At 34.3% G+C, this 25,189-nt stretch overlaps 1 protein-coding gene and 1 long non-coding RNA gene across 9 annotated transcripts in view; one reads left to right on the top strand and one right to left on the bottom strand.

The window, feature by feature from the left end:
- Positions 1 to 325: 325 nt before the first annotated feature.
- On the bottom strand, positions 326 to 8,889 carry LOC127159906 (uncharacterized). 8 transcript variants are annotated; one of them, XR_007826589.1, is made up of 6 exons: positions 8,680 to 8,889; positions 8,255 to 8,334; positions 8,106 to 8,179; positions 7,829 to 7,871; positions 7,413 to 7,493; positions 326 to 812 (listed from the first exon to the last, which is right to left on the bottom strand). It is a non-coding gene; the product is annotated as an uncharacterized LOC127159906 (long non-coding RNA). The 8 variants fall into 8 exon arrangements; XR_007826592.1 differs by having other exon boundaries at positions 8,106 to 8,153; XR_007826588.1 differs by having other exon boundaries at positions 7,829 to 8,179.
- Positions 8,890 to 19,158: 10,269 nt separating this feature from the next.
- LOC127159908 (protein NLRC3-like) overlaps positions 19,159 to 25,189 on the top strand; it is a 39,377-nt gene continuing 33,346 nt past the window's right edge. The window contains 5 exon segments of the mRNA XM_051102606.1: positions 19,159 to 19,730; positions 22,262 to 22,382; positions 22,978 to 23,082; positions 23,424 to 23,531; positions 24,487 to 24,591. Coding sequence (XP_050958563.1) covers positions 22,360 to 22,382; positions 22,978 to 23,082; positions 23,424 to 23,531; positions 24,487 to 24,591 — 341 coding nt within the window. The 5' untranslated portion in view covers positions 19,159 to 19,730; positions 22,262 to 22,359.

Here is a 25,189-nt window from a genome sequence, read left to right as displayed (position 1 = left end):
ATATGACAAGCAGCTTTTCAAATACTTATTTCAAAAGGTTTCAGAAAATGCATTTTTTCAGTACAAAAAAAAAAAAGTAATTATTTAATTTTCAGGTTGAGACTTACCAGAATCTAAGACTATTTTCATTGACAGCAAAACATAAAACATGTCAGTGTACAGTACTAGTAATTATCTACATTAAACAAAATAAAATTTTCAAGCAAAAACAGTTACAGCAGTTAAAATGTTTAAAATGATAAAATAGCAAAATACAGCAGTTAAAATGTTTGAAATGATATGATACAAATAATTTATATATATATATATATATATAACTAAGGTCTCTAGTCATGTGCTCACACACTATCCTTTAAGATTATTAAAGGCTAAGTTCAACAATTTTCAATCCAATTTGTATTGTTACAATGTTGGAAATACATGTAAAAGAACAATGTTTAATCTTTCTCAGAGATACCCAGTTTATTTGTCAGCAAAACTCAGCATTTTGATGATCCAAAAAGTGCGTTTTTGCCATTTTGTCATTTCTTTTTCTTCATCCTGCAGAGTGTTGCTTACAAATAAAAGGGGATAGGTACACATAACTCAGAGAAAGATTAAATATTGTTCATTTACAGATATTAGAAACACTGCAGTAATACAAAGCAGGTTGAAAATCGTCAAACTTACCCGTAAAGGCAATATAAGAATAATATTTGTCAGTTTTGTATGTCCAGTTGCCATCATCTGAAGTCTTGTTGAGTGTTGTCATCATCTGAAGTCTTCACAAGTGAGGCTGGATCCAATCTGGAACTGGCGTAAACTCTAGTAACCTTGGGATGGGCATCCAGAGATAGAAACAGTAAAGCAAAAGGAGAAAGATTAGTATAGCAGCTTTTATTATTTATTTCAGAGAAAGGTGATTTATTTAAGTCCACTTCCAAAACAAAGATTCACATATGATGTACTCACCCCATTGTCATCCAAGATGTTCATGTCTTTCTTTCTTCAGTCGTAAAGAAATTATGTTTTTGGAGAAAAACATTTCAGCATTTTTCTCCCTATAATGGACTGATATAGTGCCCCGATTTTGAACTTCCAAAATGCAGTTTAAATGCAGCTTTAAACGATCCCAAATGTGGTTGTAAATGATCCCAGTCAAGGAAGAAGGGAATTATCTAGCAAAACGGTTATTTAAAAAAAAAAAAAAAAAAAAAAACAATTCAAATACTTTTTATTCTCAAACGTTCGTCTTGCCTTGCTTTCATTGAACTCTGTGTATTCTGATTCAAGACAGTTAGGTTATGTCGAAAAACTCAGACCGTGTTTTCTCCCTCGGCTTCAAAAATAATTTCAAAATCATCCTACGTCACTGCAGAAGCACTGACTTTGCAAAGTGAACACGCAAAGAGGATCAAACACCCTTAACAAAAAGGTAAAACAGCGATATATGATGATTTCAAAGTTGAGGGAGAACATAAGATGGGAGTTTTTAGACATGAATGAGAAAAAAACAGTCATGAATAAGAAAAAAAAAAAACAGTCCAGGCAGAGTAAGACAAGACGGGTGTTTGACATTAAAAAGTATAGAAATTGTATTATTTTTATGAAAATAACCTATCGTTACGCTAGATGAGACCCTTTTTTTGGCTGGGATCCTTTACAACCGCATTTGGGATCATTTGAAGCCGTACACTGTTAAAAATTTTCCTGTATTTTTACAGTAAGTTACTGGCAGCAAGGTTGCCAACAAGTTAATGTACTGTAATGCAACTTTACAGTATGTAGAATAGTGTACTGTAAAGCTACAAAACAGTATTGTACTGTATTTTTACAGTACTTTGCAATTTTGTTTTTACTGTAATTTGCTATTGTGCAATAATTGTGTATTGTGTAGTAGGAATAGTACATACAAATAGTTAGTAAAATTGTGATACTACTATAACTCAGAATAAAATTACAAATCAAAAGACAATCCAAACATATTTACAAAAGTATTTTTATTAAAACATTTCAAAACATTTTAGTATTGTGTTTGCTACCCAGAGTACAGTGCATCAACATTTTACAGCCATGAAAGCATTTTAAGTGTGCAAGAATATAAATGAAACAAACAGATGCATCTTGAGAGCTGGATTGGGAATCAATGTCTTAAGAGAGAACTTGATTTATCTTAAAACTATCTAAAAAGTAAACTATCTTAAAATTAGCAAAAACAACAACAAGTGTCTTATAACCCTCACCCCTAAATGCAGGACACATGGGTGGTGACAAACAGGCCACTGACCCTCTCTGTGAAGTCCTCCATTTAAACATCATTTTGGACTGAATGAAGCTGTTGACATGCAGGGCTGATGGCCATCACTCTGCACCACTGTCCTCATCTTCTGCTCACTCCCCGTCTGGCAGTATATTTATTCCAATCAGTGGTGAAACTGAAACAGTCATGGAACACACAAAGACAAAACCTGTTATCCACAGCACCAGGAAAAATGAACAGAGCATGGGAAAAAAAAAATAGTGAATAAAAATTCTGTAGCATAGATGAAAAATAAATGAAAGAATAAATACAGTTGAATTCAAAAGTTTACATACACCTTGCCTTGAATCTGCAAAATGTTAAGAGAGATTATCATACAAAATGCATGTTATTGTTTAGTCCAAAAGAGAAAAGAACTTATAAAAATGACCCGTTTAAAAGTTTACATACACTTGATTCTTAATACTGTGTTGTTACCTGAATGATCCACAGCTGTTTTTTTGTTTACTGATAGTTGTTCATGTTCCTGAACAGTTAAACTGCCTGTTCTTCAGAAAAATTTGAAGATCAGGTAAATTTAACATAAAAAAAAAAAAAAAAAAAAAAAAAAGAAAGAAAACTGATGTGGATCATGTGGATCAAATCAAGTGTATGAAAACTTTTGAATGTGGTCATTTTTATAAATTCCACTATTATTTTTTCTTGTGGACTATATGTAAACATCTTTTATTTGAAATATCTTATTCAGGCCAGTACTAAATAAAAATAACCTGCATTTTTTTATAAGCCCTCTTATTTTGGTAAAAAAAAAGTAATATTTTGCAGATTCTGCAAGGTCTATGTAAACTTTTGATGACCGTAAATAAAAATTTAATTAATTTAAATGAAACTTACAAAATACTGCCATGCGACAGCATTGCCCTTCCCAGGGTGCAAAGACAAGTGGACCACACTGTAGACCTGTAAAAAAAAAATCAAATAAATTTGATTCAATAATGTGTTAGCTTACTTGTTGATGATGTATAGGCTAAAGTCACATAGACTGTTGCATATACATGTGTATTTCATACACTCCAACAATAAATCAGTTATTTAAAAAAACAAACATATTATGCTTGACTTTGCTGAAGATTTTGGCATGCATTTTACTTATCTTTGTTGACTAATAGCGACTATGTCCAGTATTAACCGCGACCGTGAACCCGACTTTTTTTTTTTTTACGCACAGTAAACGTATGTATTAAAAAGTGCTCGTGTTTGTCATTGACAGGCTCAAATCAGAGGTTATTTTACCTCGCATACCATAGTAAAGCAAGCTTTGTTTAAACTCAACAGAATACAAAATAAAACTAACCAAAATGGCCTCGGTTTGTATTTCCAGAGTTCCAACAAGTTTCGACCACAGCTTTGAGGGAGTTAGATAATAACATTTGCGGCTAAACTTGTGGTTTCATTCCACACTAAAAATATAATCAAATATGAACTTACCGAATTTGCAGTAATCCGCCGTTCTGCTTCTCTCTCCGGTCAGCAGCAGTTGTGTTCTGTCTGTGTGATGTGGCGCCAGGTGGCGCGCTATTTACAGCAGTCCTGTATTACTGCCTGGCATATTACAGTCAGGCTACAGCAAGGTTACAGCAACACTAAAATATACTGTAAAATATTCCCGCCAAGTCAAAATTACCCAGAATGCAATATAAATTACAGTATTTTACTGTAATGCATAAATGTGGTATTGTACTGTAGGTTTTTACAGTACTATGCTGCTAAATCTACGGCGATTTGGAAGCTCAAAATCGGGGCACCATATCAGTCCATTATAAGAAGAAAAATGCTGAAATGTTTTCTTTAAAAAACAATTTCTTTTTGACTGAAGAAAGAAAGACATGAACATCTTGGATGACAATGGGGTGAGTGCATCATATGTGAATCTCTGTTTTGGAAGTGGACTTTTCCTTTAATCACATATAACTGTAGTGCAGTGCTATGAGATGTGTTATGTTAATACTTGACTAAAAATGTGTATTTCAATCTAATTTAAACTAAAAGATTGTGCCTGAACAATTAATAGGAAGGCTATTCAAAAGTTAAGCAATAAAATACAAAAACACATTTCATATAATTTAAATGCTTAGTTCAGCCAAAAATGAAAATTCTGTCATTAATTACTCACCCTCATCTCATTCCAAAACCATAAGACCTTTGTTCATCTTCAGAACACAAATTAAGATAATTTTGATGAAATCCGAGAGCTTTCTGACCCTGCATAGACAGCAAGGGTCCTACCACGGTCAAGACACAGAAAGGTAGTAAGGACATCTGTAAAATAGTCCATGTGACATTAGCGGTTCAACCATACTTTTATAAACCTATAAGAATAATTTTATGGGCTAAAATAACAACTATATTCAACGATTTCTATTTCTTTTCTTCTGGTACAGTTTGCCGCCATTATGGAGAGTGTAGTGGACATGAAAAAGTTAACGGGTTTTTGTCTCTGTCACATGTTATTTTTGTTCAATAATATTTTTCTTTTTTTTTGTGGTGTTTTGAGAGAATTTTATGATAATAATTAATATTTATGCAATAATTATGATCTATTTTTTCCCTTTGAATATAATAGAAAATTTATATATATATATAATTTTTATTATTTTTTAATTAATGCTGTATTTCAGTTTAAAGTAGAGACCTGGCCTATAGAAAACAATTTTTTGAAGTCAAAATGGTGCCATCTGGTGGTGTAGTGAGCATAATTATCAAGCAATATCATATTTTAACCACTAGATGAATGTACTGCTCTCTGTAGAAGGGCTTGTGAATTCTAGTTGTTTTTGCACATATTTGTCTTTGCCTTTTCAGGTTGTGGATTTTAATATATCAAATGAGATTATCAAAGACTTTTTTTTATTATTTGCCAAGTTTTTTGTTTGTTTGATTGGTTTAACTGGTAATTTGAAGCGCCAGTTTTACTTTATAATACAGTCAAACCTGAACATTGCATTAGAAAGAGAACCAATGGGAAGCATTTTGTTACCCATTGTTTTAATTCTAACTTAATAAAAATGCAATTCTTTCAGTCATAATTTTTTTATTTTGAACATTTCATTAAAATTATTTTTTGTAAAATTCACAATAACATGAACAATAACTCTTATTTAGCACAGCAATTATGAACAGCAACAGCACTGGCAACAAAATGACAGCAAAAGTATAATTCTCAAAAAGTAAATGGAAACTAGAGAAATAAAAAAAAGTATTTTAAATATCATCCTAACCCTATTTACATATTATGTGCATATTTTTTTTACATATTCAATGAACAGTAACTCTTATTCAAAAGGCAACAGCAATTATAAACATAAAACTAAAATAACAGCAAAACAGTCTCATATTTCCCTGTGTGTGTGTGTGTGTGTGTTCAAGAGAGAGACATGGTGTGTGACTTTTGCATTTTGGATCCAATGTCTCCCTTTTATTTGATTCACTGATTTTGTTTCACATATTCTCACATTTCTCTGTTACAGTCTCACCAGTCTCATATTTCCCTGTGTGTGTGTGTGTGTGTGTGTTCAAGAGAGAGACATGGTGTGTGACTTTTGCATTTTGGATCCAATGTCTCCCTTTTATTTGATTCACTGATTTTGTTTCACATATTCTCACATTTCTCTGTTACAGTCTCACCAGTCTCATAATTCCCTATGTGTGTGTGTGTGTGTGTGTGTGTATTTTGCAACCTTGATGGCTTACAGTCTCATGCTTTCATTGCTGTGCACTTTATTTCTTACATTGATTGCTTCTATTTCACACATTTCCCAAAATTAGCTTTTGAAATGACACACGTTCATTTGTGTGTGTGTGTGTGTTTTTGTGTGTATAAGTGTGTGTGTGTGTGTGAGTGTATTGTAGTGTTTTGCACTACTGATGTTTTAGAGAGTCACCCCTTCACTGTCGTGTGCTTTTTTCTGGATTGTGGCTGATTTGTAGATTGTATGCACAAAAAAACTCTGTATTTTTGTTGATCAACATAATACAATAAATCTTTATGCCATAAGTCTGTGCAATAAAGAAGAACAAAACAGATAATTTTGCTTTGATAATTGATAATGCTGCTGATGTAGTACATGCATGTGCTGCGCCTTGTTTACAAGGAGAGGAAAGCACGGGCATACATCGTGGTACTCTTGATAATGACAACAGACTGTCCCAGAAGGGAAGAAATAAAGTCATTTTTTAATAAAGTCATTATTTTTGTTTCCTTGACACACAAAAAGCATTCGCATAGCTTCATAAAATTACAGTTGAACCACTGATGCCACATGGACTATTTTAACAATGTCTTTACTACCTTTCTGTGTCTTGACCGTGGTGGTACCCTTGCTGTCTATGGAGGGTGAGAAAGTTCTCGAATTTCATCAAAATATCTTCATTTCTGTTCAGAAGATGAACGGAGGTCTTGCAGGTTTGGAACGGCATGAGGGTGAGTAATTAATGACAAAACTTTCATTTTTAGGTGTCCTATCCCTTTAAGTGGGAGGAACATTCATTTGGAGGAACTGCACTACCTTTCAAAAGTTTGTAAATTCATAAACTTTTTTTTACATCTTTGAAAGAAGTCTGTTCTGCTCACCAAGGCTGCATTTATTTGGTCAACAATAAATGTAAAAACAATAATATTGTGTAATATTGTTATAATTTAACATAACAGTTTTCTATGCAAATATATTGTGAAATGTAATTTCTGTTATCAAAGCTGCATTTTCAGCTTCATTACTCCAGGCTTCAGTGTCACATGATCCTTCAGAAATCATTCTAATATGCTGATTTAATGCTCAAGAAACATTTAATTATTATCAATATCTTATCATTATCAAACATTTCTGTTTCAAATAAATGCTGTAATTTTTAAACCCTGAAAACTGGAGTAATGATGCTGAATCAAATAAATGTAATTTTTAAACCCTGAAGACTGGAGTAATGATGCTGAAACAACAGGAATAAATGACTTCTCTAAGAATATAAAAATACAAAATTATTTTAAAAATTATATTAATTTCACAATATTATTGTTTAACTGTATTATTAATCAAATACACAAAGTTGTGGCAGGCAGAAAAGACTTTACCATACCAAAACTTATGAAAGGGTAGTGTATGTTTGAGATTTTACTTACTAGTCCAATGGTTTATAGCACTTTGGAGAAGGAGGTTCACTGAGTCTGTTGATGTGCAGCAGGCCATCAGCATGGAAAAATCTAGGAACAAAACAAGCAATTTGTCACAGAGACAACATTATTTAGTATGCAGTTGCTGGTTTATTAGAAGGAAATAAGCTAAACAGGTAAAATGCAGAAAATAGAAAGAATATACAGAATATATAATATACTACAACTAGATAAGAGAATCTATGTTTTTAGTTTTTTAAAATTACTGTAATAAATAAATATATAACTCTGCAGAAAAAAAAAAAGAAAATAATAATGATGCATGGTGATATAGGTGAAATATATTTTGTGGAAAAAAATGCATATTTAGTTATTTCATGAGCTTCTTCAGTTCTCCTGTATATTTCCTACTGAAATTTTGAAACCTTGCAGCTTCCCATCTGTTGTGGAGGGTTTATTTCTGTCCTCCTGAAACCACAGAACCATTTTTATCAATATTCGTTTAACTTAAAAGATCAAAACGCATTTGAACTTGTTTTCAGCCATTTAGGTTAAATAAATTTGCCTACTTCCAATAACCCATAGTCAAAATGGCAGTAAAACCTTTACACTTCAGTCAAAACCTGCTATATACACACGAGAAGATTTGATTAAAAGCCCAAAGTTTCATAAACAAGAGCTCAATCTCTAAAGTTAGCCTACCTCGTCTGTGAGATGCTAACGGACTTTTTCGAAGACATTAAACCATTTCTATAAAGTAAATATTCGACAGAAACCTGTCAATTACAAGTAAGAAAGGAGTCAGGAACAGTTTTATGTAACATTTGTATAATTTAAAGCACGTAACTTACCTAAAAGCAGTGACAACATTAGCGAGAGACCGAGTTTTCCTGTCAGGTGTCCTGTTGCCGCCCCGTTTCCATGGCAACTCCTTAAAACGTCAAAGTCACACAGTTTTTACATAAGTAAACGTCTAGAATTAAAACATTACATGAATAATTCACAGTCTCATTCAATCATTATCCAATAATGAATTTAAAACTCATTTATTTCAAAAAGGAACCGCAACAATAGCTCACTGTAGAGACGCTGTTACCGTTAGCTAATCAGCTAAACAAGTTATCGTTAGTTGAAAATGAGTCAAAATCAAACAGGGCTCGCTGCAAAGCCTTTTTCCCTGTACTACAGTGCACCGAGCGCTTACTAGTTACTAAGTGTCACGTAATTCACAAAATAAGACTTTTTTTCCCCCAATTTAACTCGAGTGAAAACTTACCTGAACGCCACAGATGTCCCGGATGAGTCGCCTTCTCTCTGGTGGGTTGCTAAGAGACGAATAACCGTCCAAATTCAAACAGAAAAGAGCGGCATCGGCCTTCGGTCGTGAGCAAACTCATGGGCCGACCTTTGATGAGCTGGCAAAATAGAGCACACCCGCCTATGCCTGGCCGATCCTTATTAGATCTTATAGTTTATGAGGCCGACGTTCTGCTCACGGGCCAGTGTAGGAATAAAGCGTTGAGGAAATTAGTGTAAATTACCTGCACCGCTGCCACATTCAAGGGCGTTTCATCCGCTCCACTCAGTGATGTCGGTCTGTCTTCGTGCCCGTCTATAAAATCATTGTCGTTTATTTTGTGAAGGTACTGACACATTTGTTATTTTTCCACTTGCTAAGAAAAACATCTTACCGCAGATGACTGTTTGTTTAGCCGCAGCCATTGCTCAGACTCTGCCGTTAGCGCGGGTGTGTTTAAATTTTGGCGCATGCGCAAAAGCGGTATTGTGACATTCGCACACAATCGCTCATGTATTTTAATGAAATGCGTTTTAGTTCATTGATGATGAGAGCACATATGGACAAACAGTTACATGAAGTGTTTTTCCCCCCTCAATAACTCTATAATACATTCCTTTTACTACAAGTAACTTTTAGTACATTGGTATTTTTTGAACAGGTTATATATTCATCTCTACTTTTCCCCCCAGAAAACTGAATTTAAACAATTAATAAAATTAAGCAAAAATTAATTGTGTTATATGATTTACAATAAGCAGTATCTTTTAGGCATATATGGTTAATAAACTTGCATAAATTCAATATATACATTGGTAACAAATGGTCAAAAAATAGAGTACCATATATAATTTAGATATATATTGTTAACATATATGGTCATATCATATAATACAATATACTATTTTAATATATATTGTAAACATATATGGTCATAACATGCAATACCATATAAAAGTTAACCATATATATACTTTCAATATATGTTTATATACAAATTGTACTATGGGAAATTCATATATGTTATAAACGCATATCTACATATATCCAGAAGATGGATATATGTGATAATAATATATTGCCCTATATTTAACATATATGAGAGTAGCACTTCTGATATAGGGACATATATGTCATATATTACATTTCCGTCTGAGATTCATCGCGTAACTGTTTGGTTATCCGATTCTCTGACCGATCGCACCACGTTAATCATGGATATAGGTATTTTTGCCGTATCCGACGAAACAATAGTAGCATGAAATCAATAAGAAGATGACGATCACGGAAACTAGTAGCAGAGTTAGGTGAGCATCTGGTCGTATTGCAGTTTTCTCGATTGTTAACACAATGTAACTGATGTTAGCTGACTTATAGTCCCAAACCATTCATTCAGTGCTAAAAACAAAGACACATTTCTCAAAAAGTTTAACAATACGTAAGTTAAACATTAAGTAGCAAAACTGATGACACACCAATCAGAATCTCTGCATCCAACAACGGAGAGATTAGAGAAATTAACGAATCATTTGGGTATTATACTTACACATATAGTATAATTATAGTACAGTACCAGTATATTAGATGATGGACATTTCACTATTCTATATGTACAGTAAATTGTAGTACATGTTGTATACATTCAGTGTGACTGTCAAATTTTATTTTTAACCGTTTTTTTTATGTGTAGTCTACTGCATTTGTGCAGAACTGAGAAATGACTACCCAGAGATACAGTCTTGTGTCAGGAGACCAAATAATACTGTATACTATAATGAAATTTAGAAAAATGTGCAGAGGATGCTGAATTTAATTTTTAAATTTTATTTTGTACTGTACTGTATTGTGGTGCAAACCAGGTTCATATACAGTTCTGTTATTTGAACTTTTCTAGTGCTTTTCATCTGCAAGATTACCTTACAGTAGTAAAATGAAAATATTTTTTTCCCAAAAGTTAATTGCTGAATTAGCAATCTGTAATTTAATTTATGTTGTATACTGTAATATACATTGAGTTGCAAATTAATTCCTAATAAGACTTTTTTGTTAGTGTTATTGATCTCACGAGTGTTCATTGGGCAGGAGAGTCATCGTTGTATTTGAATTGTGTGTAATCATTTAAGAATACCTGTAATAACTAGATTGAAACGTTTGAAAGACATTTATGCTGGCTTGTCTTAAGACTTGTTTAAAAACGTAAATAGTTTGGTCAGTTAAATGTTCTAGATGTTTGCTAAAGTGTTGCTAGTTGGTTGCTAGGATATTCTGGGTGGTTGCTAGGCTCTTGCTATGCAGTTGCTGGGGTGTTGCTAGAGTATATGGTTGATAGTGTGTTATGAGTGATTACAGACATTCACACCTCTGTTAATAACAGAAAATCAACCATTGTTTCCAAAACTGACCCAGTTTCAGTGCTTTGATATTATAATATTTCTTTCTAATGTTAGGAAATTAACATTAAATCATCAACATTAACATCTTAAACTTGCACTAAAACGTGATTTATACCATCTAAGTAGTAATTTAATAGAATCGCATGTCGTCTTTAGTGATAAAAGATCAGAAACATTCACTGTATAACCTGTTGAAGTTTTTTTTTTTTTTTTTTTTTTTTTTTTTTTGTATTGTTTATTGACTTGGTGCCATGATGGACATTGAAATGTTATTTATTTTTCATTTTATATGATTTTTCAGTATATATGATTACTTAATGGTAATGCAATATTTGTGAACACAACTGTGTATGTCAGACAATAAATCCCCAAAAACTACCCATGGGGGCTTTCTTTGGTGTTGCCACCCCTCATAGACCCCATGCCACCCCTTTGCCACCCTAAAAATTATTTTCTGGATCCGCCCCTGTACCTCATGAAGACTGGGGCGATTCACAGTCTGAAAGAGGCAGCAAAGAGGGATGTAAGTCACTATCAAAGTTCTCTCAGAATGTGTTTAAAGATTCAATTTAAGATGAGTTATTTATTTATTTTTTTTATCCAAAAATCTAAATGTAACGTACATAGTTCAACAATAGTAGACTTTGTAATACTTTTGTGGTACCTATGTCATGTTAAAAAAAAACAAACAAACAAACAAAAAAAAAAAAACATAATGTGTTGAGAGGTTCTAGCCAATTAGCGCTCTCTTTACTGGGTGACGTCATCCTGCGATCGCTTGCTGAAGAGGGAAGAGCATAATGTGTTGTGAGTCTGGACACCAGTGATCATTTTTCATAAAGTGGACATTTATTATCGTGAGTCAATGACACGATGTCAGTGTGCTTTTCTGTATTTACCTAGGAGACTCTTCATTTATGTTTGGCATGTGATTGCATAACTTTACTAGTATATTACAGCCAGCGTGTTTATCCACTCGAGGAGCCGCATTAATGTGTTTCAATACTTCATTTCATAGTTTAAGTGATGTTTGTAAGCACTAAACTTGCAGTATTTCATATTGTACATTGTGTAGATTGACGGTTACATGTTGTTCTTCGCATTTACCGTTCAAATCAACTACGCAGCAAAATATAATGACCTTTTACCTACTTTTTCTCTGTGAGCTTGATCTAGAGGCGCTACATGATACTACGGAGCGTTTGTAGGATTTTAAAACATCCGGGGCTGATGCCAAAACACCAGGTGCTAGTGGTGTTGGGTGGGAGCGCACATCATGCTTACATAAGATTTTGTTAGGCACAGGTGGTTGAACCTGGATGGGGTCCAGGGGCATTAAACTGGGGGTTAAAGACCTTGTCACACTATGAACAATAGTCAATAGTAATCACTTCAAATAGCAAACATATCAAAGTATTATAACAAAATTATAACTTCACAAAAACATGTTAGACAAATAAAATAATAAATTTGAAGATGCATTTATAACTGTAGCAAATATATAGTTGCATGCAAAAATGGGGCCCTATTTTTTTCCCCCAAATATCGTGATTTTTTTTTTTTTTTTTTTAATTCTGTTTTCATTTTTCTGGACTTCTTTTTAATGGTTAAATTTAATTTTATTAATCAAAATGTAATTTATCATGTGTAATTAATTAAAACCATGAATCTTGATTTACCATGATTTACCGTCAATGTATCATTATAAAGTTCAGAATAATTACATGTTTAGGACCCCATTAAATGTTTTATTTTTTCTCACCTTACATTTTATTGTTACCAAATATGTTTTAGCATGTCTGTTTGTCTAAATGCATAAAAACAACTTTTATTTATTTTTACAATAGCCTTATGGAATTCTGTGTTGTGTATTTTTTTGGCAAATAAAGAGGATTTACTATTCAAATTTAAAACATGGAAGAAATATTGTGTGGGGAATTTGTATACATTTTTATTAAATAATAGTAGTAGTTGTACACTGTAAAAAACAATTTGTTGAGTCAACTTAAAATAATTTGTAACCTGGCTGCCTTAAAATTTTAAGTTCAGTCAACTTAAAAAAAAAGTTGATTCAACCTGAAATGTTAAATTATACTAAGTGACAACTTAGATATTTGAGTTGAATCAACTTAAAATTTTAAGGAAGCTGGGTTACTTACCCATCTGTTAAGTTTAGCAAACACAAATATCTAAGTTGTTACTTAGTACAACTTAACATTTCAAGTTGACTAAACTTATTTTAGTTGACTGAACTTAAATTTTTAAGGCAGCAAGGTAACAAATTATTTTAAGCAGACTCAACAAATTGTGTTTTTTTTTTTTTTTAACAGTGTAGTAGGCACGTACATTATACTGAATGGTTAACAAAGTTAAACCAAACTTTTACTTTGACGGGTCGCCGTGAATACCTTTAAATTTCTGTGTTATTATTTTTGGCGCTTGTTTTACTCAAATGAAAGAGTGAAATGCTCATGAAGTGACTCTGAGAGCAGTTCTGGAGATGTTGTTAATGTATTTATGTCCTCATTTAGTGAAACGGCAGATGCTGAAATCATTGCGAGCGTCACACGCGCATCAGTATCACAAGTAAAGAAACCGCGCATCCCCGTTCATTCATAAAAAGACACGCAGAACATGCAGGATTTATGTTTAAATGGTCTTTTGCGGCATAATATTTAAAGATACTAGTCCATATCGCGACTTGATTTAAGTATAATTACCAACTTTTCATTAATTCATTGAAACTTTGACAAATTCCGTGGAAATCATATGGCTTTAAAAAAAAAAAAAAAAAAACAAACTATTTCAGTTAAATACTTAAAGAATATTACTTTACGTAATTGTTTCTTGCTGATTATGATTGCGACGATTTATTATTAGTACTGTCTACTTATTGTTATCTTTGTTATTTTCAGACCACATCTAGACAAATGTCCATTGTTTAGAGCAGTGGTTCTCAATGCTTTTTTGTCCACTGCCCCCTGTCGCTTCATTATCCAGGTGGAACTGACCGCCCTGCCTAATTGTCCTCACTGAATATTAAAGTTGATTATTATTATTTTGTGTTTATAATGAGGACTGTTATTATATTTACAGTAATTCAAATGCATGGGGTCAAAAATTATGATTTTTAGGAAATTACTTTATTTCAAATTGCATTTTGAATTAATCAAAAAAGACAGTCCAGTACTTTTTACAGTAAATTATTTTAAAATACTGTAATAACATTCATTTACAGAGTTTTTAAGCATGTTGGTGGTTTTCACTGCACCAAGCTTCAGTGTAAAGATGCAGAGTGAAGTGTCAAATTTAAAAAGACTAAATAAAAATGACCCTGGACATTGTTATTTTGGTGAGTAAATACACACATTTCCACATAAACCATCTACATGATATTTCTAGATTTTGTGAGAATATTTCACTTCTAGAAAAGTGTATGAGATTTTGTAAAATGATAAAATCTGTGATTTGTTCATCCTATTTAACTTGTATTTAATTGACAAAAGTACAAAGAAAAGATTTCAAAGTTTTCACCGTGACCAACTTAAATACATTTTTTATTTTTTTTATAAAATATTTTTATTTTGAATTAAATGGAAAATAAAGTTGGGAATAGGCAAAATGAAGATGAAAAGGTTATAGAACTATAATTAAAAACTTTGAACATAGCTACAATTACCAATTCATATTTCATTTATCATGTTTGGCTATAAATGGAGCTTCTCAGTCTTTACAGAAAGAGAATGGCTCAACATTTGTTTATAAAACAAAATAACAAAAGCGCCTGTTTGGCAATGATTTTTTTTGGGTTCAAACCAAATAAAAAAAGGGAACAAATGAAAACGTTATTTTATGGCAATCTGCAAACTTTGCCTGACAAAGGTGGCAGCATCTTTTCAAAACACAACTAATTTATACAAGCACCTTTAATATTTGTTAAAGAATTGATCCTGTTAAAATTCTTTAACAGCTGCCAAAATACCACGTTTATTTCTGCCCACGGGATTCCAAGCTGCGCATCTGAGACAAGTTGAAAATGATAGAAAGTGCGTTTTGATGTATCCAGTGTAGAACCCCAGGAAGAGACCATTTTCTTTTGCAAGTTTCAGCTCAACATCTTTGGGTTTCCTGACCAAAGAACAGGAACAGCTCAGCACTGTTAATAAATGCCAATTTATAATGTTTTTGTTTATTTATTTATTTATTTTTTAATACTGACTGACTTGTCAGTTCTTTTGTAGCTGGAACTGAATGTCATTTTGGAAGTTTTTCTTTTATATTCTGTTTCTTGCTCATTCATTTAATCTTATTTAAACTTTGTGCAATTTATTTATTTATCTTTCTATTTTATTTTCTTATTCGTTTTAAAAACGTTCTAACATAGGCTACGTAATAATCCTAGTGGGGAAAGATTCTCCTTAAGAAAGTCAACACGGTGATGCACTCATTTTCACTGTCACAAGTTTAATGAGAAGATTCTCCTTGAAATTAACATTTTGGGTGGGCCAAATAATAAAGAAGAGACAGAAATATTGATATTGTTCCATTTACATAACGTCCTTTTTGAATGTTGTTGTTTTCTTTAATTCTGTATGCTTCTTTGTTAATTATAATATTGTTTAAATTTATCTTCTTGTAGTGAAGCAGTATTAAAACACATCAACACCAGATATTTCTCTCACTCCCTCACAAAACTAATTTCTTTCTGCAAATAGATAAATATACACACATTCATAACCTACTGAATAAAAAAATAATTAGTTTGTGTGTGTGTTTGTGTGTATTATTGTTCCATTTATAAATTATTATAAATAATAATTAATCAATCTGTAGTGTTTTAAATGTAGTGGCTTATTTACATTTACATTTACACAGATGAACAAATTAACACTGAATAAATGAATAAACTGTATTGTTAGGTTTTTTTTTTTTTATTGTAATTTATGTGTTGGTTTCCTTAACAGAAATGTAACTGTCAACTGTCTGTAAATGTATCTACAACAACAAAAAAAAAAAAAAAAAAATGAATTCCCTATAACCATTAAAACCAGTAGGAATTATGCAGAGGCTTTCTTTTTTACAGCAGTGAATGAAATTGTATAACTTTATCTGGTACGTCTATAAGGAATATGGACCGTGAGATTATGTCTTCACAACGTGCCAGTTTGGTCATTAGGACGTGCTCACTACGTTCCAGCAACGTACCACTGTAACGTCACCACAACGAATATGGGAATCACAAAGTTACGTCGCTGGTATGTTATTTGGTACGTCACTGTGACGAATATGGTCCGGTCCAGTAACGTTGTCATGACGTAACTGTGTTAGCTGGCATGTAACCGTACAAAAATATTAAATGTACTTATTTGACACCAAAACCCTTTTCATGTTTTTTTTTCACCTGAAATCATATATATATATATATATATATATATATATATGTATGTATGTATGTATGTGTGTTTTTTTTTTTTTTTTTTTTTTTTTCTGGACAATTTGTTGCATAATGATCAGATGCTGCAGGTTTTGTTGTACTGATGATCAAAGTCAGCTTTATTGTCAATTCTGCCACATGTACAGCACATACAGAGAACTGAAATTGCATGTTTTAGAATGTAAAAATACAAATAAATACAATTCAATATAATACAAAATACAACTATACAAATATACAAATAAGGACAGGCCAAAAAAGATAAAGTAGCACAAGACACATGGCAGATGAAGTGCAAACCAGTGAAATAAACAGTGCAGATATAATGAGTGTAGTGCAAAAAGAGTTTATCAGTCTGTTTAAAGTGACAAAGAGCTCAGAGAGCAGTCTTTATTTAAACTGTCAGAAGAGGTAGTTTCCTGATGGATGAATTTGTCCTTCAGTCTGCTGGTCCTGGAGACTCCGCAGGTGTTGAGCCCCAGCTGGACCAATTTGTGAATGAGCTGTTGAGTGAACGATGACTGTCAACACAGTTTAGTTGTGCTGCTATTCTGGAGTATGGTTTACCTTGATCATTAACATGCACAATGTTTATGAACATTTCTTGGAAAACAGTCTAGATAGCCTTTTAGTCAAATTATTTAAACGTTTCTGAACACATTGTTGAAATGTTCTTCATTATATGTATATTTAAAGGGACAGTTCACCTAAAAGTGTAAATTGTGTCGTCATTTACTCTCCCTCATGTCATTTCAAACATTCATGATGATATTTTGAGAAAAGTCTCAGTGTCTTTGATTGGTTGCCAACATTGTTCATTGTTGTTTCTACAGTTCTACAGACAAGTGAAGGAAAGCAAGAAACACTTTTTTTTTTTAATCTTTTGAAAGCAAAATTAAATTATATCTCAATTATATCAGTCTAAGTATCAGAGTTTTCCTCATGAAAAAAAAAAAAAAAAATCTCTTTAACCATTTAAGACTAAATCAATGCTTTTTGAAAGTACATAAATGGATGACAAAGCTATCAAACAACAGATATTTGACTTTAAATACTTTGAATTAGATAAATTACCTACAAATACCTAGAAATTGTAAATAAAATCACTGCAGAAGTGTTAAAGTGTTTGTGAACAGGAAGAACAAAGACAGTGAGGATCTCAAACTAAAGTCTTCTGTATCAGCAGTGATGTTGATGTTGATGTTGATGTTGATGTTGATGTTGAAGGTTTCGAGGTTTCAGCACCTGATCTTTATGAGGATTCATCAGTAAAAATACAGAAACAATCACCAAATGTACAATAAAAACTTTCAGAAAGTATTTCAGAAATGATCCTGTAAATCAGAGAAATCTGCTGCAGATTTGTCAGTGAATTCACTTCTTGTTGAAATACTACACTGATTTTAAACAGAATAAGATTTACTGCTGTATGATCAGCTCTGCTTATATTTCTAACAGTAATTCATAAATGAAAACACTTCAAAACCAACAGCTTTTATGAATTCAGTGTGTTTATACACATGTGATAGTAAATGTAAGCAGCTTCAAATAGCATTGTTTTAACAAATGTAAAGTTTATTATCCTAAATCTTGTGTATTACAGTTTAAAATGATTTCTAATGCATACAGGTGAAACAAATGAAATAATGCAGCATTAATATAAACATACATGTACACATGGGCGATATATCAAATAACATTTCAGTCATAGTACAGATCAGCTCTTTTGAGGGTTTCTAATGGTATTTTACATGGTTTAATAAGCTTAAATAAGATTGGCAAACTACTGCTGTTGTTAAATAAATAAATAAATACAAAAAAAAAAAAAGTTGTGCATGTCTTTGTGTTATCACGTTTGTATTATTGTAATGTATCTGTGTGTGAATCAGGTCTTTCTCTCTCGTCTGCAGCTTGTTCAGAATTCAGCTGCTCTGATTTTAACGGGTACTAAGAAGAGAGAGCACATTACTTCTGTGTTTATCATCTCACAATGGCGACCTGTACAATACAGAATTTATTACAAAGTGCTGCTATATGTTTTCAAAGAGTGTGTTTCTGATTTAATCAGTCTGCATCAATCTAACAGGTCTCTGCATTCAAATAATCAATTGCACTTTGTAGTTCCTCGATTTTACTTAAAATGCAAAGGTGATCGGGTCTTTTCTGTTGCAGCTCCAAGTCTTTGGATTGACCTTCCTCTGTCGGTAAAATCATCTCCTACACTCAGTGTATTTCAGTTCTTGTGCTGTATTATTATTTTTAGTAGTGTTAGGAGGAGAATTTGAGTTTACAGTTGTAAAAGTATCAAGACTAAGCACTGTGAACTTTGTTTTCTTACTGATCATGAACAGAGGAGAAGCATATACACATGAGGAAGTTGTGGTTTGTGATTAATGTTCCTTTTGGTAACACTTAGATCAGGGAACACATTAAACATTAAGAATTTTCCCTCAATAAACTCCCAATTTGCTGCTTAGTGGTAGAAAGGTAGTTGTTTGTAGTTTGTAGTAGTTATGTTTGGGTATAGATTAGGGTTAAGGGATGTAGAATATGGCCATGCAGAATAAGTCATTAATATGTGCTTTATAAGTACTATATAAGTATTCTTTTCTTTTTTTTTTTGTGGGAAGATTCTCTATTATATGCAATGGTTCAATTAATGGCCCCTCAGCCGGGCAAAGTAATGATGGAATCAAAAACCAGTTGGACATGAAGCCTATATACATAAAGAAGCAGAAACTGAAGAACAAGTATTAATACTACACCCTAATATGAATATAAAGAACTGAAAGTAAGAAATACATTCAAATCTCAGCATGTGTGACATTCGCAATAAACAGCATCGTAGACAACAGTCCAGGAACAGGGAAAATAATAATACAGTGTTTAAATGTATTAGGTAGAATATCCACACTCCAGTACAGCAGGTGACAGTAACTGTTCAACTCGTTCAAAACCCTCCACACAGATAGCAAGAGAAAGCGTCGCTCATTGGATTTATGTCCTAGAAAACATTTTTATAGACACAACTTTAGCACAGACCCTACTCATTTTAACACTCGCGGACATTGTTTTTGCATATTTAATCCGATCCGTCTGTACTATTGAGAGATTTGAGAAGAAATTGCTGACAAACTACAGGACTAAAGGACAGAAAAATGAGCGTTTCTAATAAATTCTCTTCTTAGTGGACAAGACTGTAGGTCAGTTTTTCAAAAGGGGGTTATTGAAAACAAATGTGTTTCTGCAGGTTTTCCCGTATTTTGTCTTCTGTTTTATGCTGTTGTTTTTGTCATGTCATTCAGAGCTATATGAAGTTGCAGCTGTGTTTCCTGAGTCAAGTCAAGTTTCCAAGTCAAGTCAAGTTGCAGCTGTGTTTCCTGAGCCAAGTCAATTTACAGCTGCATTTCCAGAGTCAAGTCAAGTTTCCAAGTCAAGTCAAATTGCAGCTGTGTTCCCTGAGTCAAGTCAAGTTGCAGCTGTGTTTCCTGAGTCAGGTCAATTTACAGCTGCATTTCCAGAGTCAAGTCGAGTTTCCAAGTCAAGCTACAGCTGCTGTTCCGGTGTCAAGTCAAGCTACAGCTACTGTTCCAGTGTCAAGTCAGCAGATGCCTTTCCTTTCAAGTTAAAGCTGTGCTTCCTGTATCAAGTCAAAGATGTTCCTGTGTCAAATTACAGGTGTCGCCCCTGTCTCAATTCATGTTACAGCCATCTTTCCTGAGCCAAGCACTGACAAGATGCCTGTCACGCCAGAGCCACTGCACAAGATGGCTGCCACGCCAGAACCACTGCACAAGATGGCTGCCACGCCAGAACCACTGCACAAGATGGCTGCCACGCCAGAGCCACTGCACAAGATGGCTGCTACGCCAGAGCCACTGCACAAGATGGCCGCCACGCCAGAGCCTGTCGCCAAGATGGTCACCACGCCAGAGCCAAGTACTGTCAAGATGGCCTCCTTCCCAGAGCCTGTTCACAAGATGGCCGCCATCCCCAAGCCTGTTCACAAGATGGCTGCTGTCTCCAAGCCATGCCACAAGATGGCCGCCATCCCAGAACTCTCGGCCAGCACTCGGATGCTGCCTGCGGTCATGATGGCCCACGTGCTGGATTCACCCCTAATGGCTGTATGAGCAGCTAAAATGGCGCCCCTTCACGTCACGGCTGCTACCCCAGGGTCAAGTCAAGCTCCAGGGTCAAGTCAAGCTACCAAGTCTGGTCAAGCTTCCAGGTCAAGTCAAGCAACAGAGTCAAGTCAAGCCAAAGCTGCTGTTCTCCATGAGTCAAGCCAAGACTCAGCTGTGCCCCACGAGTCAAGCCAAGTCACAGCTGTGCCCCACGAGTCAAGTCACGTTACAGCTGTTGTTCCTGAGTCAAGTCACGTTACAGCTGATTTCCATGAACCAAGCCAAGTTACAGCTGGTCATCACAAACCAAGTCAAGTTACTGCTGATCTTCACAAGCCAAGTGAAATCAGGGCCTCTCCTCCTAAGTCAAGCAAAGTCACAGTCGTGGTTCCTGAGTCAAGTAAAGTCATCGATCTTCACAAGCCAGGTCGAGTCACCGCTGGTCTTCACGTGTCAGGTCAAGTCACTGCTGATCTTCATGAGCCAAGTCAAGTCACTGCTGATCTCCAAGAGTCAAGTCAGTTTACTACTGGTCTTCACAAGCCAGGCCAAGTCACAACCGATCTTCAAGAATCAAGTCAAGTCACAGCCAATCTCCACGAACCAAGTCAAACCACAGCTGATCTTCATGAGCCAAGTGAAGTTATTGCTGCTGTTCCAGAGTCAAGTCATGTCTCGTCTGACCGCCCAGAGTCAAGTCACGTCTCGTCTGACCGCCCAGAGTCAAGTCACGTCTCGTCTGACTGCCCTGAGTCAAGTCACGTCTCGTCTGACCGCCCAGAGTCAAGTCACATCTCGTCTGACCGCCCAGAGCCTTGTCACATCATGTCTGCCAGTGTGATGGTGATCACCATTCTCAGTATGTGGGCCGCACACTACACTCCTGAGGTCTCGTCTGTTCTCAAGTCTGCTCCAGAGGTCCCGTCTGGTCTCAAGTCTGCTCCAGAGGTCCCGTCTGGTCCCAAGTCTGTTCCAGACGTCCCGTCTGGCCTCAAGTCTGCTCCAGAGGTCAAAATCTGGTTACAAATCTGGTCGGTGTTCCGCGGTCCGCTCACCACCAGATGTCACTCTCACCCTATCATCACACACTGACTGTTGCATTACACCCCAGACTACATCTCCCAGTATCCATCGCGCTGATTGCGTCAGCACCCGTGACCAATCAGCAGCTCTATAAAGCCCGGTCTCTCCCCTTACAAGCCACGGAGTGTTGTTGTTTTCATTATTGTTGTTAACGTTTCCTAGTTTCCTAGTTTCCTAGTTCCCTGTGTTTAGTTCCCTCGCCTGGCTTCCCCCGTTTCAACTGTTCGCTGCCTGCCTACTGGACTCTTGCTTGTTTTATTGGATTTTTCTCTACGTCTTGCCTGTGATTTACCTGTTTGCTCCTGTTTTGACCCTGCCTGTACGACCATGTCTTTGTCTCGTCCTGTTAATAAAAGCTCGCGAATGGACCCGCTTGCCTCTTGCCTCTCACTCTCCGTTACAGAGACCATTTGTTTATTCTACATGGCAGTGCATTTGTTTGTAACTCACTTTATTTTATATATTGTTGCTATTGATGCTAATTCAACATATTTATTCATCTCATTAACGATCATCATCTTCAGGTCAAACTGAACAGCAGATTGTTTTCTCAACCCAATGCTGATCACTGGAGTTTATCTGCAGTTTGTCAGAAGAGCAAGGAAAGGACTCTCAGTCTGAGATGAGTCTCTCACAGAAACAGAGGTAACACTGAGTCTGTTTTTAGATAATTATTTTAAACACTTTCTGTAAAAAAAAGAACACCATGTTTGTATGTTGCTATAATTATCTGTACTGTTAACCTATTAGAACCTGTAGAAATGACATCAACAGATCGTCCAAAATGTGTCAGAAAATCTGATTGAAGTGTAAATTAGTGGGTATTTTTTTAAAGGGAAATTTAAAAGATTTTTGTCTCTTTCCCAGACTCGTCCACTGTTCACAGTTCATTATATTCATTGCTATAGATACAAGATTCATGGATACAAGTTGTTTTTGTTTTAGTATTTTCTCTTCTGTCAGTGGAGTCAACAGAGTTTGTTTACTCAACAGTTTTAATATGGTTGCACTATAACACAGTTTTTGAGTCAGTTGTGTTTTTTAGTGAAGTAGAAATTGTGCAGGATGAGAAAGCAGCGCTTCACTTGACTGTTAGATGATTCCTTTATAGCAGGCCTGATGAGTTAGTGAATTAGTTTGTGTTAAACTGGACTAAACAAACTCCCATTTGGCTCATAAAATCTCTTCAAATGAGACTGAAGTATCTCCTATAGTTTTTCTCTGTTCTTTGTGTCATTAGTGTAAGATCAGGCTCACATGTGTCCAGCTCTGTGTCTGTGAAGAGTGACTGGTCAAAAGATGAACCACCGAACTTCAGTGAGAAAAAAACATCATCTACCAAAAGGTATGACATTATAGCATTATTTTGGCTAATTTCATCACTGTGGTTTTTGTGATGATTGACTTGACTGAATAAAACAAAAAATCAATCACTGAACACAATGAACATGTGGTGACTTTTATTGAACTCTGTCTGGAGCTTCTTTCCAATAATACAATTATACAGGCAGACATTACAAGGCATAAATTCACAAAGAAAATAGAGTAGATCATGCAACCAAACATTTATAGGCATAGAAGAACAAATGCATGGCCATATCTGTATATTAATTACCATTTACAACATTAAAACTTTATAAATTAGACTGAAGTACATTGTGTAATATTGTTTCTTTGTGTCATTAGTGTAAGATCAGACTCACATGTGTCCAGCTCTGTGTCTGTGAAGAGTGACTGGTCAAAAGATGGTTTGCCACCGAACTTCAGTGAGAAAAAAGCATCATCTACCAAAAGGTATTTAATGTTTTTCTTATTGTTGGTTGCACATGGACTGCGAGAAAATATTTCATTGAATATTTATCATGAATCTGTATTGTGTAAATATTTATCAGAGTTTTCATTAAGATGCTAAGAGCAACAGCAAAAGATTAAAATGAGACCTAATATTTACCTAAATTTATACTTAAATAGATCCTATACTTTAACAGTGTGAACTTAAACAGCTATTGCTCTCTGTCTTTGTTAAAAAAAAAAAAAAAAAAAAAAAAGAAAGAAATTTGCGATCTAGTTTTCTAATAATTTCCCTGAAAATGCAGTACTTCATTTTGTTTGTGGGTTCTGTGAGAGTCTCTCACAGAAACAGATGTAAGACAATTTTTAGATAATTATTTTAAACACTTTCTGTGAAAAAAAAAAAACAAAAACAAAATTTGATTGCATTACATGTTTGGGGTTGCATATTTAGTGGGTATTAAATGTCAATAATGGGCAAACTACATTTAATTTAAATTAATAAAAATGAAAATATACATCAAACTCTTAAAGTGTAAATTTGTGGGTATTTAAAAGATTTTTGTCTCTTTCCCAGACTTATTCACTGTACACAGTTCATTGTTCATTATATTCATTGCTATAGATACAAGATTCATGGATACAAGTTGTTTTTGTTTTAGTATTTTCTCTTCTGTCAGTGGAGTCAACAGAGTTTGTTTACTCAACAGTTTTAATATGGTTGCACTATAACACAGTTTTTGAGACAGTTGTGTTTTTTAGTGAAGTAGAAATTGTGCAGGATGAGAAAGCAGCGCTTCACTTGACTGTTAGATGATTCCTTTATAGCAGGCCTGATGAGTTAGTGAATTAGTTTGTGTTAAACTGGACTAAACAAACTCCCTTTTGGCACATAAAATCTCTTCTAAATGAGACTGAAGTATCTCCTATAGTTTTTCTCTGTTCTTTGTGTCATTAGTGTAAGATCAGACTCACATGTGTCCAGCTCTGTGTCTGTGAAGAGTGACCGGTCAAAAGAAGTGCCACCGAGATTCAGTGAGAAAAAAACATCATCTACCAAAAGGTATGACATTATAGCATTATGTTAGCTAATTTTGTCACTGTGGTTTTTCTGATGGATGTTGATGGAATTAAAAAACAGAAATCACTGAACACAATGTATGGTGACTTTTATTGAACTCTGTCTGGAGCTTCTTTCCAATAATACAGTTATACAGAAAGACATTATGAGGAATAAATTGACCATGGAAAATAGAGTAGAACATGCAACCAAACATTTATAGGCATCGAAGAACAAATTCATCTGTATATTAAACCTTAAACAACAATAAAACCTAATAGATTAGACTGAAGTACATTGTGTAATATTGTTTGTTTTGTTTCTCTGTTGTTTGTGTCATTAGTGTAAGATCAGACTCACATGTGTCCAGCTCTGTGTCTGTGAAGAGTGACTGGTTAAAAGATGAGAATCCACCGGGCTTCAGTGAGAAAAAGACATCATCTACCAAAAGGTATTTAATGTTTTTCTAATTGTTGGTTGCATTTGGACTGCTAGAAAATATTTCATTGAATATTTATCATGAATCTATATTGTTTAAATATTTTTTAAATAATAATTTGATGTCTACTATATATTTTGTAAAGCCCATTAATTTTGGTGC

Source organism: Labeo rohita, unplaced genomic scaffold (assembly GCF_022985175.1).
Source record: "Labeo rohita strain BAU-BD-2019 unplaced genomic scaffold, IGBB_LRoh.1.0 scaffold_262, whole genome shotgun sequence".
Taxonomy (NCBI): Eukaryota; Metazoa; Chordata; class Actinopteri; order Cypriniformes; family Cyprinidae; genus Labeo; species Labeo rohita.
The sequence above is the reverse complement of the archived record's forward strand: the minus strand, read 5'-3'. Positions and strand labels throughout refer to the sequence as shown.